The sequence below is a fragment of the Rhopilema esculentum genome, chromosome 16 (assembly GCF_057945365.1).
Source record: "Rhopilema esculentum isolate cy_ngs chromosome 16, ASM5794536v1, whole genome shotgun sequence".
In the NCBI taxonomy this organism is placed as follows: Eukaryota; Metazoa; Cnidaria; class Scyphozoa; order Rhizostomeae; family Rhizostomatidae; genus Rhopilema; species Rhopilema esculentum.
The window spans coordinates 8,645,896-8,659,631 of NC_142830.1; the positions used below are offsets into that span (position 1 = coordinate 8,645,896).

The 13,736-nt window shown below is 35.9% G+C and overlaps 1 protein-coding gene across 1 annotated transcript; it reads left to right on the forward strand.

Annotated features, from left to right (window-relative positions):
* The first annotated feature begins 3,933 nt into the window (after nucleotides 1–3,933).
* Nucleotides 3,934–13,736, forward strand: LOC135682860 (cytochrome P450 20A1). The gene is made up of 12 exons (XM_065197937.2): nucleotides 3,934–4,100; nucleotides 6,397–6,452; nucleotides 7,118–7,287; nucleotides 7,984–8,129; nucleotides 9,549–9,716; nucleotides 10,010–10,088; nucleotides 10,332–10,459; nucleotides 10,824–10,878; nucleotides 11,229–11,352; nucleotides 11,878–11,989; nucleotides 12,561–12,625; nucleotides 12,839–13,736. Exons 1-12 carry the CDS (start codon nucleotides 4,005–4,007, stop codon nucleotides 13,086–13,088), a joined length of 1,449 nt encoding a protein of 482 aa, XP_065054009.2. The 5' UTR covers nucleotides 3,934–4,004; the 3' UTR covers nucleotides 13,089–13,736.

Genomic DNA, 13,736 nt, shown 5'->3' on the forward strand with positions numbered 1-13,736 from the left:
AAAGCGGAAAGTTAATATAAATGAGTCGAGCTTGAAGTTGATGGTTCAACATCTTTGATATTTCGGGGTCAAAAAAAGGGACGCTGGAGGTATATGAGATCAAAAGAGGAGACTTTTCCAATGGAAAAGGACAAGGGTCCGGGAATATATTTGCTACCATACCCTCCAGATTGGCTTTAAACACCATCATCTTATATTTTGCACCACTAAACTTCCGACATTTTGCAGCACTTTGACTTTCCCCTGCTTCGGTTCTCTGTTTCTTTTAGAAATATTTTTTACGTGGAATGTCATGTCATGGTCGAATATTCCAAGTGAAAAGTAAAAAGCCATTTGCCTTGCATTGGAAAGTGCTGCTTAATGTCTCCTTATTCTCTTGAAGGCTCTAGCATTGCATTTTCTTTTTGAAGACATCTTATCCAAATAATTTATTAAAAACTGTGAAGATTGAAACGGACGTGTCATCAGTAAACTTGAATAAACAATGGTCTCAGTTAAAAGGAAACTACTGTTCTTTAAGAACTAAGTGTCTTAATGTAACATGTTGCCAGAAGAATTTTTATTTCTCAAATCACTTTTCACGTTAACTAATGCAAACAAACCTTAATCGTTAAAACCTTTACACGGCCCCTCCTAGGGGACCCTTAGGAGTTGCTCGAACCCCAACCTTCGTCGGTTACGCCACTGGTTAGTAGTACTTGATAGAGCAACGAAAGCTACCATTACATGAAAAAAAATCTTCCAACCAAATTTTGCCTGTTTTACAAAATGAAGAAACTGTGTCACAGCCAGTAAACGCGTACCTAAATAAGAGGCCAAAGCAAACCCTTTCTTCAAGTGCATTTGTGTAATCGTGGAGTGGTAACCATCTTTTGTGTCTTCTCCTGTCCCAAACTCGACCCAAAGCTGTACTCAGCTGAGCTGAAGAAACAATTCAATTGTTATTATGATAACATCAGTGTCGACCGTTTCGATTGCGAATCTTCCATGTCCTGAACTGGAAATACTCTTCACGTAGACAAACATACTAGTATCAGCTTCTTTGTGATTACAAAGCTTTTGGGGGCGTTTTTAGGGAAATCTCATCTTTCTCAGAATGTCAAAAAAGATAAAGAAGAAGACCAAGAAGGAACTGGATAAGGTTACCCCAGTCTAAAAATAGCTTTGGTTAGTTTAGATATTGAATAGCAGGGAGCCTATGTTTGATCCTTGTGTAACGCCTAAGAAAGTATTAAATGAGCTATTTACTTTCACTCTTCCCCCCTTCCGTGCAAATAGCCGTGTAGTAGCTTAAGGAACTCTTTATTCGGAGAAGAGCATCTTAATTTTTTTCAACATTTGTCAACAGAAATAGTTGATTTTTGTCTGCAATTAGATTCTAAAAACATAAGTTACAATGTTTTTTATAGTAAATTTTCACATTTGATTTTTATATTTAATTCATGAAGGTTTTCTTGACTCTTGATTTTATCATATTTGTTTCGAGGCATGAGACTCTCATTGGCACGAATATATTTTTGGCTTTTGCCTGCTCATTCTTTAACACAGGGGCGTCACTTCATACTTTTTGTTGGGGGGGGGGGTGGCAAACTGGCCCTCAGTTCCCGTCACACTAAAATACTTCTCAAGGTAAGGTGTTCCCGCTTAGGTCTTTGTTCAGTGTGTCTACAAGTTCACCGATGTGTTTGCCTAACATTGGGGAGACGAGCAAGAGAAATTTGTTTAATTAGTAAGGCAACCCTCCATACTTGATTCAAAGAGCATGCGCTCATTTTTTACAACACACTTTCGATATACACACTAGCATTTCACAAGGTGATGGTATCAAAGCTTCCCTCAATGCCATCAAAAATCATTATAGGGAAACTACCCTGCTGCATAAGGTTCTCTTAATCAGTCATATTAGGAAACACTGAATCTGCAATCTAGATTCCGATATAAACGATTACAAACCGATATCCATAATATACTCTCTAAACATATCCAATTTTAATTCCGTACACGCGTTCGTGTTCCAATCGAAAAAAGAAAACAATATACATTCAAGCAATCCAACAATCCAAATCCTATCCACGAAAGCCTCCCCCAACCTCGATTAAATCCCTTTATAAACATCACGGAAATAAACTAAACAATACTCATTATTTACGACATGTCCTTCGCAGAGTCTTCATGTTTTCTTACAGAGCCGTCGAGAGGCAGCTCAGGTCCAGGGGTATTTCACAAAATTTGGACCCCCTTGTGAAACTTTTCTGTGGCCACGCCCTTCAGTCTCCCGGAGAACAAGGGAAATGCTATTTTTAGGTACAATTGTTGAAAAGTTTTTTGAGGAATTTTACAAGAATGTGCAAAAACGTTATACATGAATCAAGGACATGTGGACATTTCTCTACGATAAACTTACAGGCATTGATTCCATATAAGTAGCTGAAAAAGTAGTTTTATGCACTGTGAATAGATCTTGTTACTTTATTACGGGTCCCATCGGAGCAGAGCTCTTAATTTCTATCAAGCTAGAAAACTTTCAATTGTTGTGTCTTCCATCAAGATCACCTTTATTTCAAATGCCAGACATGCAAGATTGTCATCCCTCTTTGTCCGCAAAGAACTTCACTTAGGGGAATCTACCCTTGTTGATGCAGAAGACAAGCACTGTTCAAAGTCGTTATGTGTTGATGTGAAGCCAGCAGTAACAGGAGTAACAGTAACTGCATAAAAATTAATAATCATTTGAGAGTATCGGCGCGCTTTCTTTATGCAGTAGCTGAATCTATCTTCCTAAATTCGCTTTCTGGCCCCATGACAGCAATTGGGAGAAGATTTTGCACACTGCTTGAAGAAAAAATAATAGGCTCCTCCAACACTTTCTCAAGAACAGGAAACTATTCGCTACACATTTTAGGTCTCTTCTATAGTGCTTGGGGATAAAGGTCTTTTTTAGCTGAATGTTGCTGACCTCAGCGCATTTAGTTTGCTATTCTCGGAAATCAGCAACCATTTTCACGCATGGAGCCTCAGTTAAGTTTGAACATTATTGCCCTTATGCTTTCACTACAGACAGCGCTGTTGAAGATTTATACTCGAAAATTGAAACTGCTTTATGACTATGTGTATTGGCTTAAGAATGTCCAGCAGTATGCAATTTACAAAAATGAACATCCAGTTGGCCTCATCCTCTCTAAGCTGATGCAGTCATCCTTTAGCCAATCCACGGTCTTCGTGTCTATAACTTCTTTGATGATCTTGATTTTGAGGTAATTTCAAGTGCCCTCTTTGCAATATTCGATGATTCCAAAGGCTAACTCAGGCAATACGTTTTCTCGCATAACAACACATAACACCCCTACTTCTTAAACCATTGCCTGTCTATGTATATACTTATACTATAGTAAATTGTCCAAATAAGTGTTTTTCCTATAATATATGATTTTGAAATGCCCTTGTGCAGGCACGTTGTTGAAGGCAGTTGTTTCAGCAATTTTTCTGAGTAGTGCCCAAGTAGCGCCAAGCTTTTTTCGAAAACTAAAAAAAAACCCATTAAAAAATGTAGAGACAGAGTTCTCATGGTAACAAACAGCTGATACTCTCTTGCCACCACTCTGCTACGTGCCTGTATTCAAAGGATAATTCACTTTCACCTCTGCCCCAAGCTGAAACCATTCTGTTAACGACCAGGTATGCTGTGGGGTAAAGGGCTAAAGCCCCTAAAATAGCAATTTTGTCGGACAATTTCTGGAATTTTTCTCTTTATCGGGATACGTAAGAAAACTTTAACTTTCGTTGTTATTCTGTGCTGCCTCCCTTTATCCGGCCTTTGAAGTGAAGAGCTACTTTTTAAATAAAGAGTGCTGTCGTTATATATATTTCTATATATACACGTGGACGAGGCGGTTTCTGACCTTTCGAATCCTCCTCGTTTTGATTGTAGATCCCCGTAATCATTCTCGTAAAATGAAGGTGAAGCGTTCAGGTCGATTTTAACACAGTGATTTTACCGTAAAAGAATGAGGCAGTTAGTTAGCCACGTTTCAACGGACTATGCAGCCTTTGCTGTTACTGCCATCATTGTTTTGGTTTTTACGTTGGTTTACCTCTATTTGGTATGCAAGCTCAATCTTTTTTGTACTATTAAGCAACTGACAATAAACGAAGAAGCTGTATACTTCTATACTGGTGGTCTATAAAAAAGACTCGGAAATTTATCGTCTTAGGTTCTTGGCCACTGTGAGCCGCAATTTTTAACACTGATTCCATACTTTTGTACCCTAAGTGTACATTGGCGTGAAATAGCCTACTATGTTTGAATTAGGATTAACTTGTGCTCATAAACTGTTTTTGGTCAAAACATGTTTTTCACATTTCTGGGTTTAGGTTTGCAAAGAGTGACCATGTCCATATAATGTGCAAACTTGAGGAGAATGTGGACTTTTCTCAAATTCTTATTGTACCTGTTGCAAAGCTTTGCAGTGGGGGGCTCAGCCATTAGGCTGTAATTTTAGGACATATAAGTCTCACTGTTAAAAACTCCCATTACCAACAGGGAACACCAATTTTAACGATGGCCAACTTAAAGGTAATTTACAAATGACAGAATCAAATCACAAAAAATACTTTGCTGAAATATTACCCTTCCCGGCACTTTCTCATTGGATCTAGACAAAATACAGCTCCAGCTCCCCAGCCCAATGCTTCCAACACCCTGTTCTTTTTCCATTCCACTTGCAGCTTTCATCTTGAAAATTGCAGACAGCTATAGCTACACATAGCCAAAAAACTTCAACTCGCTTTCAGTTTCTTTGAAACTTAATAGTCCTGACTGTTCTTTGGAAGGTTACTGCCTTGTTGGACCTTTTCCTTTGTCTGTGCCACTATCAATGTCAAAATAAGATAGCTTAATATTTAGTACATTATTAGCTATGAAGATTCAATCTGATTTAAAATGAAGAAAAGCAAGTCAGAGTTAAGATTTTTTATTCTCCCTCTCAAATAACAATGACAGCAAAATACATCAGCAACAAAGTGTATTAAATGTAGGTTTAAAGTTTTGCGTCTGTCTTGATGAAAGTGTTGCAAATCTATTTTTCTCCTTCTGGTTGCTATTTCTACCACTTTCATAATTTGTAACGATTGGCTCAATTTTGATGAAAGCAAACCTTGTGCAAGAACAAATTAAACTCTAAAGATTTCCTGGTGCAGATCCAAAAAAAATTTGGTTGTCACACATAAAGGACAGGGTCAGAAAAGTTTCATGGACCAGGACCTTAAACTGTGGATGCAATAATTGCCTAATTTTTTTTAAAAATTATTTGCCTTAACATGCCTTTATGCTGTAATTCAATTTTGAAGAGTGTTGTACTTCACTAACACCACAGACCAAATCTTTGAAACTGAAGTAACCAGCACAGTCTTTTTGCATGCTTTTATCATTTTTCACTAAATTTTTTTTCCAATGATTTTTTTTGCTAAAGCTAAACTCACAATGACACAATATCTTGGGGGCTACTCAGACATTTTCTAAATGAAAATAGTTTTAATGTCTGTTCAGAATGTCAATTGTAATATCAAAATGGCAAAACCTGAATGCCTTTAAATTTAATGCAAGGTACCGTTATGTAGTTTCTTTATTGTTTGTATCCCTACAATACCCCTCATAATTTTCAAGATTTATTAGATGGACCGCTTGTATGTTTGGTCTTGAGTACCATCCCCAGTCCGTGTGAATACCGTAGGTAGCTGTGCCAAATGTGACTTCATGACCAGGCACCTGCACATTAAAAACCACAGACACCATGAGCTGCCTCACCAACCTGATCTGAACATGGAAAACTTGCATTTTTTGTGAGGTTTCCATTTGACAACATTCCCTTTATGTATTCTGTTGGAGAATGTGAATTTTAATAGTCATTTTATTGCTTAGCTAAACTCCTTGCATGTTTTTGCAAGGGAAACAGCATCCAGTTTGTTTGTTTTCTGCATCTGCCAACTGTAAGGTCCAAGTGACAGTCTCTGCCTAGCACTTTTGCACAACTGTCACACTGCATAGGAATAGGGAACTTGGCAATGAAAAGATGTTTTCAGTGCAGCCTGAAAATTTTATTCTAGTAATAGACAAACAGTAGCACAGGCAGTAGGGACCACAAAGGAAGCAAGTAAGAGAATTTACTTTGTTAAATGCTGCCTGACTGCTAGTGCATTCTGTGGAAAATTCTAAGCCTGTCATATATTTGTTTGGCCAAGGTTAAAAAACAGGAGCACGAAACCAGAAACTGTCATAAACAATAATTAGCTAAGGTCCTCAGAAACACATCTTAACATGTTGTATTATAATTAAAATTGTAATTTTAAATTAGTACTCCTACTTTCAACAGCATCTTACATAAAAGACTTTGTTTCTAGATCGAGAAGAGAAAGGGTAAACTGTCTTGCCCAGGACTTGATCCAAGTGATCCCAAGTGAGTATAATTCCAGATCTAATAGTATCTAATTAGTAATAAATGCATATAAATATTTATATCTTTTATGCTAATACAAATTAACAGTTAGCAATATCAATAGAATAGAGCACTTAAATGTATGGACTGCTGAGCTTAGGTTTAATAGTGGGCCTTCTGTAATACATACTATCAGTATATCTACTTAGTATGTGACCTTTGGCCCTTGCACAGGTCATGGGGTATGAGTCATTTGATCATGGCAATGATCCCATGATTTTCATGGTACATAGTTTAATAGGTATTTCTATATTAGGTATGCCCCTATACATATTTTGTTTACTAGCATTTATTATATGGTTGATGTTTTGTTTAACAAGCTTGTTGTAATAAGTATTTGTAAATCTGATTATTATTCCTTAGTCAACTTAAGCCCAATGCTCTTTATTCTTGTGTCAGTCCCTATATTTAAGTTTTCATTTTGACTTTGTTGCAATGATTCCTAAAATTGTCTATATGATTAAGTACTTGTTAGTGGAAAGTAATGTCAATAGGAATTAACATCCAGGTTTCTTTGAGATATCTTTGGTTGCACCATAGCCAATAGCAAAGTGCATCTTATGTTTTCTTTCAATTTATTTGGTGTCTCTAGCAAGTCTTAAAGTAAAACACTTTTTTATCTTTAGACAGGGAAATCTCCCTGACATAAGCAAAGCTGGAAGTTTGCATGAGTTTTTGGTTGATCTTCACAAAAAGTTTGGTCCAGTTGCTAGCTTTTGGTGGGGCAAGCAGCTTGTTGTTAGTTTAGGATCACCAGAAGTCTTTAAAGAAGTGGCAACACTATTCAACAGACCACGTATGTATAAGATCTTGCAGTAAGCTCCAATCTTTCAACTCAATTTAGATTTCTAGTGAAAGGTGTCATCTCACATTATGCATTTGTATGGATTTATCATCATTGCTATCTTGAATTCCGTGAGATAAAAGTCTGTACAATAACTTTGGAATATTATAGAGCCGTTTTTTATGACTGCATGTCTGTACTGTTAAGAAAATTTTGGGGAGAAGTAATACATTGGCAAATTATACTTATAACAAATTATTCTTGAGTGTCTCTAAAGTGGTGAAACTTCTCTCTTTTTATACCATTTTGGCACCATCACTGAGATTTTTTCCTTTATAAAAAGATTGTAGAATGTGTCAATAGAAATACTTGTTACAAACTATGATTTGAGTTACAGTTTTTGAGTTTTGTTTTTAATGATGATCATATTCAACACCTGAATTATAATCATGTTGATGTTTGTATTGGAATTTTAAGAATGTCTGTCCTTTAAAATGCATTTTAAATTGAAATTTAGCACAAGAAACTAGCATATATTATAAAGAAATTGAACTCAGCAATTTGTGAATTAGACCAGAAAACTCCTGAAAAGTGAAATGAAGTTTCATAACATTCAATTTTTGTTCCTTGCTGAAGTGGCCTGAAGTTTTTTTGGAAGTTCTAAATATCATGGCGATTCTACATTGCATGATAACTATTTTTCTATAGCAATGCTATTTATGATGTTTGAACCATTGATTGGGAGACACAGCGTTCAGTATGCAAATGATGGAAGGGGACGAAAGATTAGACATGTTTTAGACAGAAGTTTCAGTCACGAAGCAGTAAAAGAATACGGCTCAATTTTCAACAAGGTTTGTGTGCTAATGTTGCTTTTAAAGGGCATATCCTGAGAAAAACTGCCATATTTTGAATTTGTACAGAATAGATGTAGCAGGTAATGTGTATCCTTCTTCTGATATGTGAAATGGGTCTGAGATCTGATTCTTAAGTTTTAAAATACATTCTTACTGTCCAGTTGCATAGAAAAAGATTGAGCAGCTTTGTTCTGGAGAACCAAAACCTTGAATTGAATGCCTCTCTCTATAGAGCCCTCTTTGTAATAAATACTGCACTATGTTGCTCAAAAATTTGATAAATTTATGGTGTTTCCAATTCATGGTGGAAATTCACAGCGAGTCCAGATTTTAACGAAATTTGATACTCTAGGTATCCTGAATAGTAAATACTGAAACTGACACTGCAGTTTTGCTCTCTATTGCCAAATCTCTCAGTGTAAAATATCACAAATCATAGCTTAATGATTTCTTAAGAGATGATGAAACATTGAAGTTAAAATACTACACTTTTTTCAGAGAAATTTAAGTTTTCTTAAAATTGTTATAAGAGACGGGGGTCGCAAAGAAGACAATTTCGTGCAGTGATAAAACTAAAATAAAGAGATTTGGTATTGAAAAGTAAAATTGCAGAACTACCAGAGAGCATTACAGTATTAAATATATATACATACATACATGTATGCGTTCCCCTCGACCCACCACATAGTGTACTCATCCTTCGTACACAAAAACGAGAACAGTAACAGTACCAATAATCATAATCTATGAAACCTCTCCAAAATTTGTTCAGTATCTAGAAGCGATCTAGTTTGTTTCGCTCTTCATCTTCTCCTTTGATCCTTATTCTCGAAAACATATTTAAACCTAGACATCTTTTCCTCGTCGAAATCTCTTGTAAGGCTTTGACATGAGCTGGTGTAATGCGAAAGCTTCAAATAAAGTTAGTTTGATTGTTGTGGTCATGAAATTTTTTAAAAGGCAACACCCAAATCTTCAAAAATTGGAATACGTGCAGTGATAAAAATTCCTTAAAATAAATCCTGCAACAAGTATACAACAATTTATTCGACAACGGTTTTCTACTCGTACGAACCAATCTACTCCAATGCGCACGAGCATAGAATTCCTCTTGAATTATCAACGTCGATCGTAAACATTTTATTGCACTTCTATCTTCGTAAACACCCGAGCTTCTCATTTCGTCTATCACACCTATCCATCTCATCTTTCGGTCTTTTTGGGTCCTCATCAAATGCTAATAAGTGAAGTGCTGATATTTTTTTGTTTCATACAATACCTTTTATTTTCATGTATAAGACACTAGTTTGGTCAATTTCACTCTGTTATTCTATCTTTGTTTTTAATAATATTTATTTATATTGATTCTTAGTCCTTTGCATTACCGTTATAGAGTGTCACTTTTTTATTATAAAGGTTGGGGATGAATTGATAAAAAAACTGAACGAGTGCAAGCCCGAAGAACACATTCCATTCAGAGAATATATGCTAGCTGTAGCAATTAAATCTATTATGTTGACGTCGTTTGGAGACTATTTCAAATCTGACAAACAAATCATCAATTTTGAAAGAGTCTATGACATTGTAAGTATCGTCAATGATTTTCATTTTAATGAACATTAGGAAAAATTTTCGCCTTCATTAGCTGAATTTGTTGAAAATGACATCACCAAAGATTGTCATATTAAAATTTGACCGTAGCCTAACCTCCAGCCACTTAATTTTGAATGGAACTAATGAACATCGATTATTTTTGCAAAACTGTGGTTAAGATGGGAAGTTCGTCTTACTTAATGATTTATTAACTGTTTTTCATTTAACTTTAATTTTAGCATTTTGATTCCAATTTTTGAGTCGGAAGTTCCTTTTATTTTCAGTGCTGGTCAGATATGGAATCGCGATTAAGTAATGGGCCACCACCAGAAGGAAGTGAACAACAGAAAAAGTTTGCAAAGGGTTGGTTTTTAATTTGTTTTAGTATGCAAAATGATACAAAAAAATACACAATTCGTATGCTTTCAGGTATTTTTAACTTTAACAAAGCGACAAAACAGTCGGAACATTCTGTAGCCATTTTTCGGGGTTTCGTTTGACGCGTTGTCATCCGGCAATGGGTAGAAACCTGTCTGCATTTTGTCCACCCCCTTTCTCAAGAACCATATATGTAATGGTATTTTTAACGAAAATATTTGTTTCAAGCCTTGGCGGAAATGAAAGCAATTGTAAAGGATGTGATTGCTAACAGAAAAAATGAAAAAGACAAAAAAGGTCATTTACTTCTTGATGTCATGCTGGAGAATAAAGATCTTTTCCCAACAGATGATATGGTAGGTTTTTTATGCCAGCTAAACTGAACTGTGATTTTTAAGAAAATTTAAAGTAAGTATTTTCTTTAAAATTTGTGGACAGCTGGGTTTCAAGCCTATCACTAAATTTTTTAATCTTTCTCTTGCCTCTTGGTCCTAAAGTGTTATAAAACTTTTAGATATTTATTTATGCTTGTCGCTGGGAAAGTCACACTTTTGCTTACAAGTGCTGTATATGAAAATTTGATCGTCAGAAAATTTAAGATAAATTGATGTTCCATTAATCACCACTGATTTTATATAAATCTATAAAAGTATTTGTTTATTTTGATTACTTTTGTTATGAAACCTCAGTCTAAGTTTATTTCTATTTGAAACATTCTAGATCTTTGATAATGCCATAACGTACATTGTCGGCGGATTTCATACAACAGGAAATCGTACGTAATTTCAATTCCTATATGCATCTCTTATTTCTAGTGAAAGCCAAATGTCGTAAATGCAATGAAGTACATTTGTCGCTTAGTATCATGCTAATTGGTAAAATAATGCATCAAAGAAGCCGAATTTCAGCTAATTTCAACACCAACTTGTTGATGCTATTTTGCGATTTCAATACTTATGAAACATCCGAGTCCTCTATAGTGTATTAATTTCTAGAATACACTTCTTTTGATTACCTATCGTTTTTTTCCCACAATTTTTGTGAATTGTAACTAGTGTATGTTTTATAACAACCTAAACTACTGCCCACTTTCTGTAGGCTGTTATGCTTCTTTTCCTTCCTCAGTTCTAGCATGGGTGATATATTACTTCTGTCTGCATCCTGAATGCCAAGAAAAGCTCTTTAACGAGATCGAGGAATATGTGAATGATGATGAAAATATAACAATGGATCACATGAAGAGCCTAACGTATGATGTCTTTGATTGCTGGAAAACATGCAACTTTTTTTTCTAATTTTCAAATAACCCTACTTTTTACTAAGAATACTTTTTCTGAAAAAGCTCGAGTTTATCCCGAAAGCTATCTCCGAAGATAACTTCTGTAATAATTTGAATATTTATTATGAGGTCGTACGATTTTCTGTATCTATTCTTCAACTAGCAGAACCACTGCATATTGTACTTAGATTACTCTTTTCTCATTATTTACATTTAATAGGGGCCCCTGTTGTAATCTAGGCAATTTACACTGCCAGCAGAACAATCGTAAAAGAGAGAGCCCCCTTAGCTTTATAGCACCACGAGACGTTAGAGCAGTGAAAATTCCAGATTTACAGAAGTTACACATTTTTCCGTCTTAAGTCCAGTTGTCGTTTGGATGCATGTAGTTAAGACTTAGAGCCAAGGGTTTTTGGTGGTACAAAAACTAGTTTTTTTAGAGACAATCAAATGTGAGACTCTAGACAACACTGAATTTGAGTAGTATTTTAACAGGTATACAAGGCAGGTGATAGATGAGGCTCTAAGGGCTTCAGTTCTTGCACCATTTGCAGCCAGGTATGCGGATTTTGACATGGTTATTGATGGACATATGATACCAGCCAAGGTATGGTTTGTTTTCGATGATATATTTTATTTCTCCAAAAACCGGCATATTTTCAGTTGTTAAGCTATGATAAAGGAAAGTGCCTTCCTGCAGTATTGCAAAGCATTCTATCAGCGGTCTAGTGCTATATAAAGAATAATGGGAATACACCAATAAATATCTCAAAAGCCATTGGCAATTTAAGTTATTTGTCAAGCCAGTGTCCTTAATAAACACACCCTCCCGCTAATGAATTCTTGACAAATTTTCCCACTCAACAATAACTATGCATTTAGTACCCCTGGTGATCATTTTATGTCAGAACCCCAAGCCCGTTTTGTTATTAGCCTCCTGTTTACTGTGTACGAAAGAGTAAGAATTAGGTTAAAACCAGCTGGTTTTTGCACAGAGCCAGAGGGCTCGGCCTCAAGCTCTCTATCAGTCATCAGAAAGCTTTATACTTTGGTATTAGTATTGAGGACATCATTCTTTTTTACAGAATGATTTGTGTTGTTGCATATATAATATTTCTAGGCATGAAACGTCAGAGTTGGCAGCCAATGAAATTGTGGCCATTTTGCTTTCATTTCAGACTCCAATGTTACTCTCTCTTGGAACCGTTCTTGAAGATCCAGAGATCTGGCCAGAACCAGCAAGGTGAGATTTCCATAGAAACATGCTCGAGCAAGAAGCTCAGTACTTCAAATGCGTCACTTGACATGAATCACGAGAGGAAAAATTTTTCAGCTTCTCGAGTTAAGAGTCTAATTTGTGTTTAGGCTCCGGCCAGTGCCTCTTTTTTTACTGCCTCCAACTCATGTAGAAGCATGCCTCGTTTCTACGCTAACTACTTTTTCTCTCTCATTATAGATTCGACCCTGAGAGGTTCAGTGATGAAAACTCAAAGGGCCGTGAAAAGTTTGCTTTTGAGCCTTTTGGTTTTGCTGGTAAAAGGAAGTGTCCAGGATACAGATTTGCTTACTTTGAAACAACAGTTGTTTTGGTTAAGCTGGTGAAGAATTTCAAATTCAAGTTTGCTACGGATACGAAAATCTCAAAGTTTCATCATCTAGTCACAACTCTTTCAGAATTGTGGGTGAAAATAGAGAAACGCCCTTAATTTTTTCTTTTCCAAGATGTTGAAAAAGACAAGAATAAACCGGGTCTAATAAAAGACATTTAACTCTCCTTGCAACTCAAAAATCAGCTGATTTTCTTATTTTTTAAGGTCAAATTTATTGTGATGCTACAGAATCCATTATTGCTTAACAGTATGACTTTCACAAAATTGCTATGATTTGTTTTAAATAATGATTTACCCCTGTGTACTGGAATTCGGTTAGCAGCTCCTTAATTTATTCGTGGAATAAGAAAAACCATGATCTTTTTTTGAAGAACTAAAGCGACTGTCTCAAGATCAACCTCTCTTTACTGTGGTAGACATTTGTAGAGCAGTTATTTTCGACTAATCTATATTTAAAAGTTGACAGAGAGGGGGCTAGCTTGACCTCATCTTCTAGTTCATTCAAGACCTTGCCAGTTCGATGGGAGCTCTTAATGATCTTTGTATGTGACCCATTGCATGAGGTCGAAGTCTAGTGCCTTTTCTTTTGTATTTGCTGGGGCCAGCTATCTATCTGCTCCATGCACGCTTCACGTAACATACATAAGCACTTGTCCTGCTTTGTCGCACTTCTTGAATTTCTTGAAATTTGCTTACTCTGCATTGTCCATATCACCAGTAATGTGCCTAGACAATTTTGTTTAG

What these genes read in the sequence shown, in the direction of transcription:
- LOC135682860 (XM_065197937.2), top strand. Translation starts at nt 4,005, where the DNA reads ATGAGGCAGTTAGTTAGCCACGTTTCAACGGACTATGCAGCCTTTGCT. An exon ending in AACACTATTCAACAGACCAC is followed by an intron (nt 7,288 to 7,983) that starts GTATGTATAAGA and finishes ATTTTTCTATAG; the next exon opens with CAATGCTATTTATGATGTTT. An exon ending in ATCTGGCCAGAACCAGCAAG is followed by an intron (nt 12,626 to 12,838) that starts GTGAGATTTCCA and finishes CTCTCATTATAG; the next exon opens with ATTCGACCCTGAGAGGTTCA.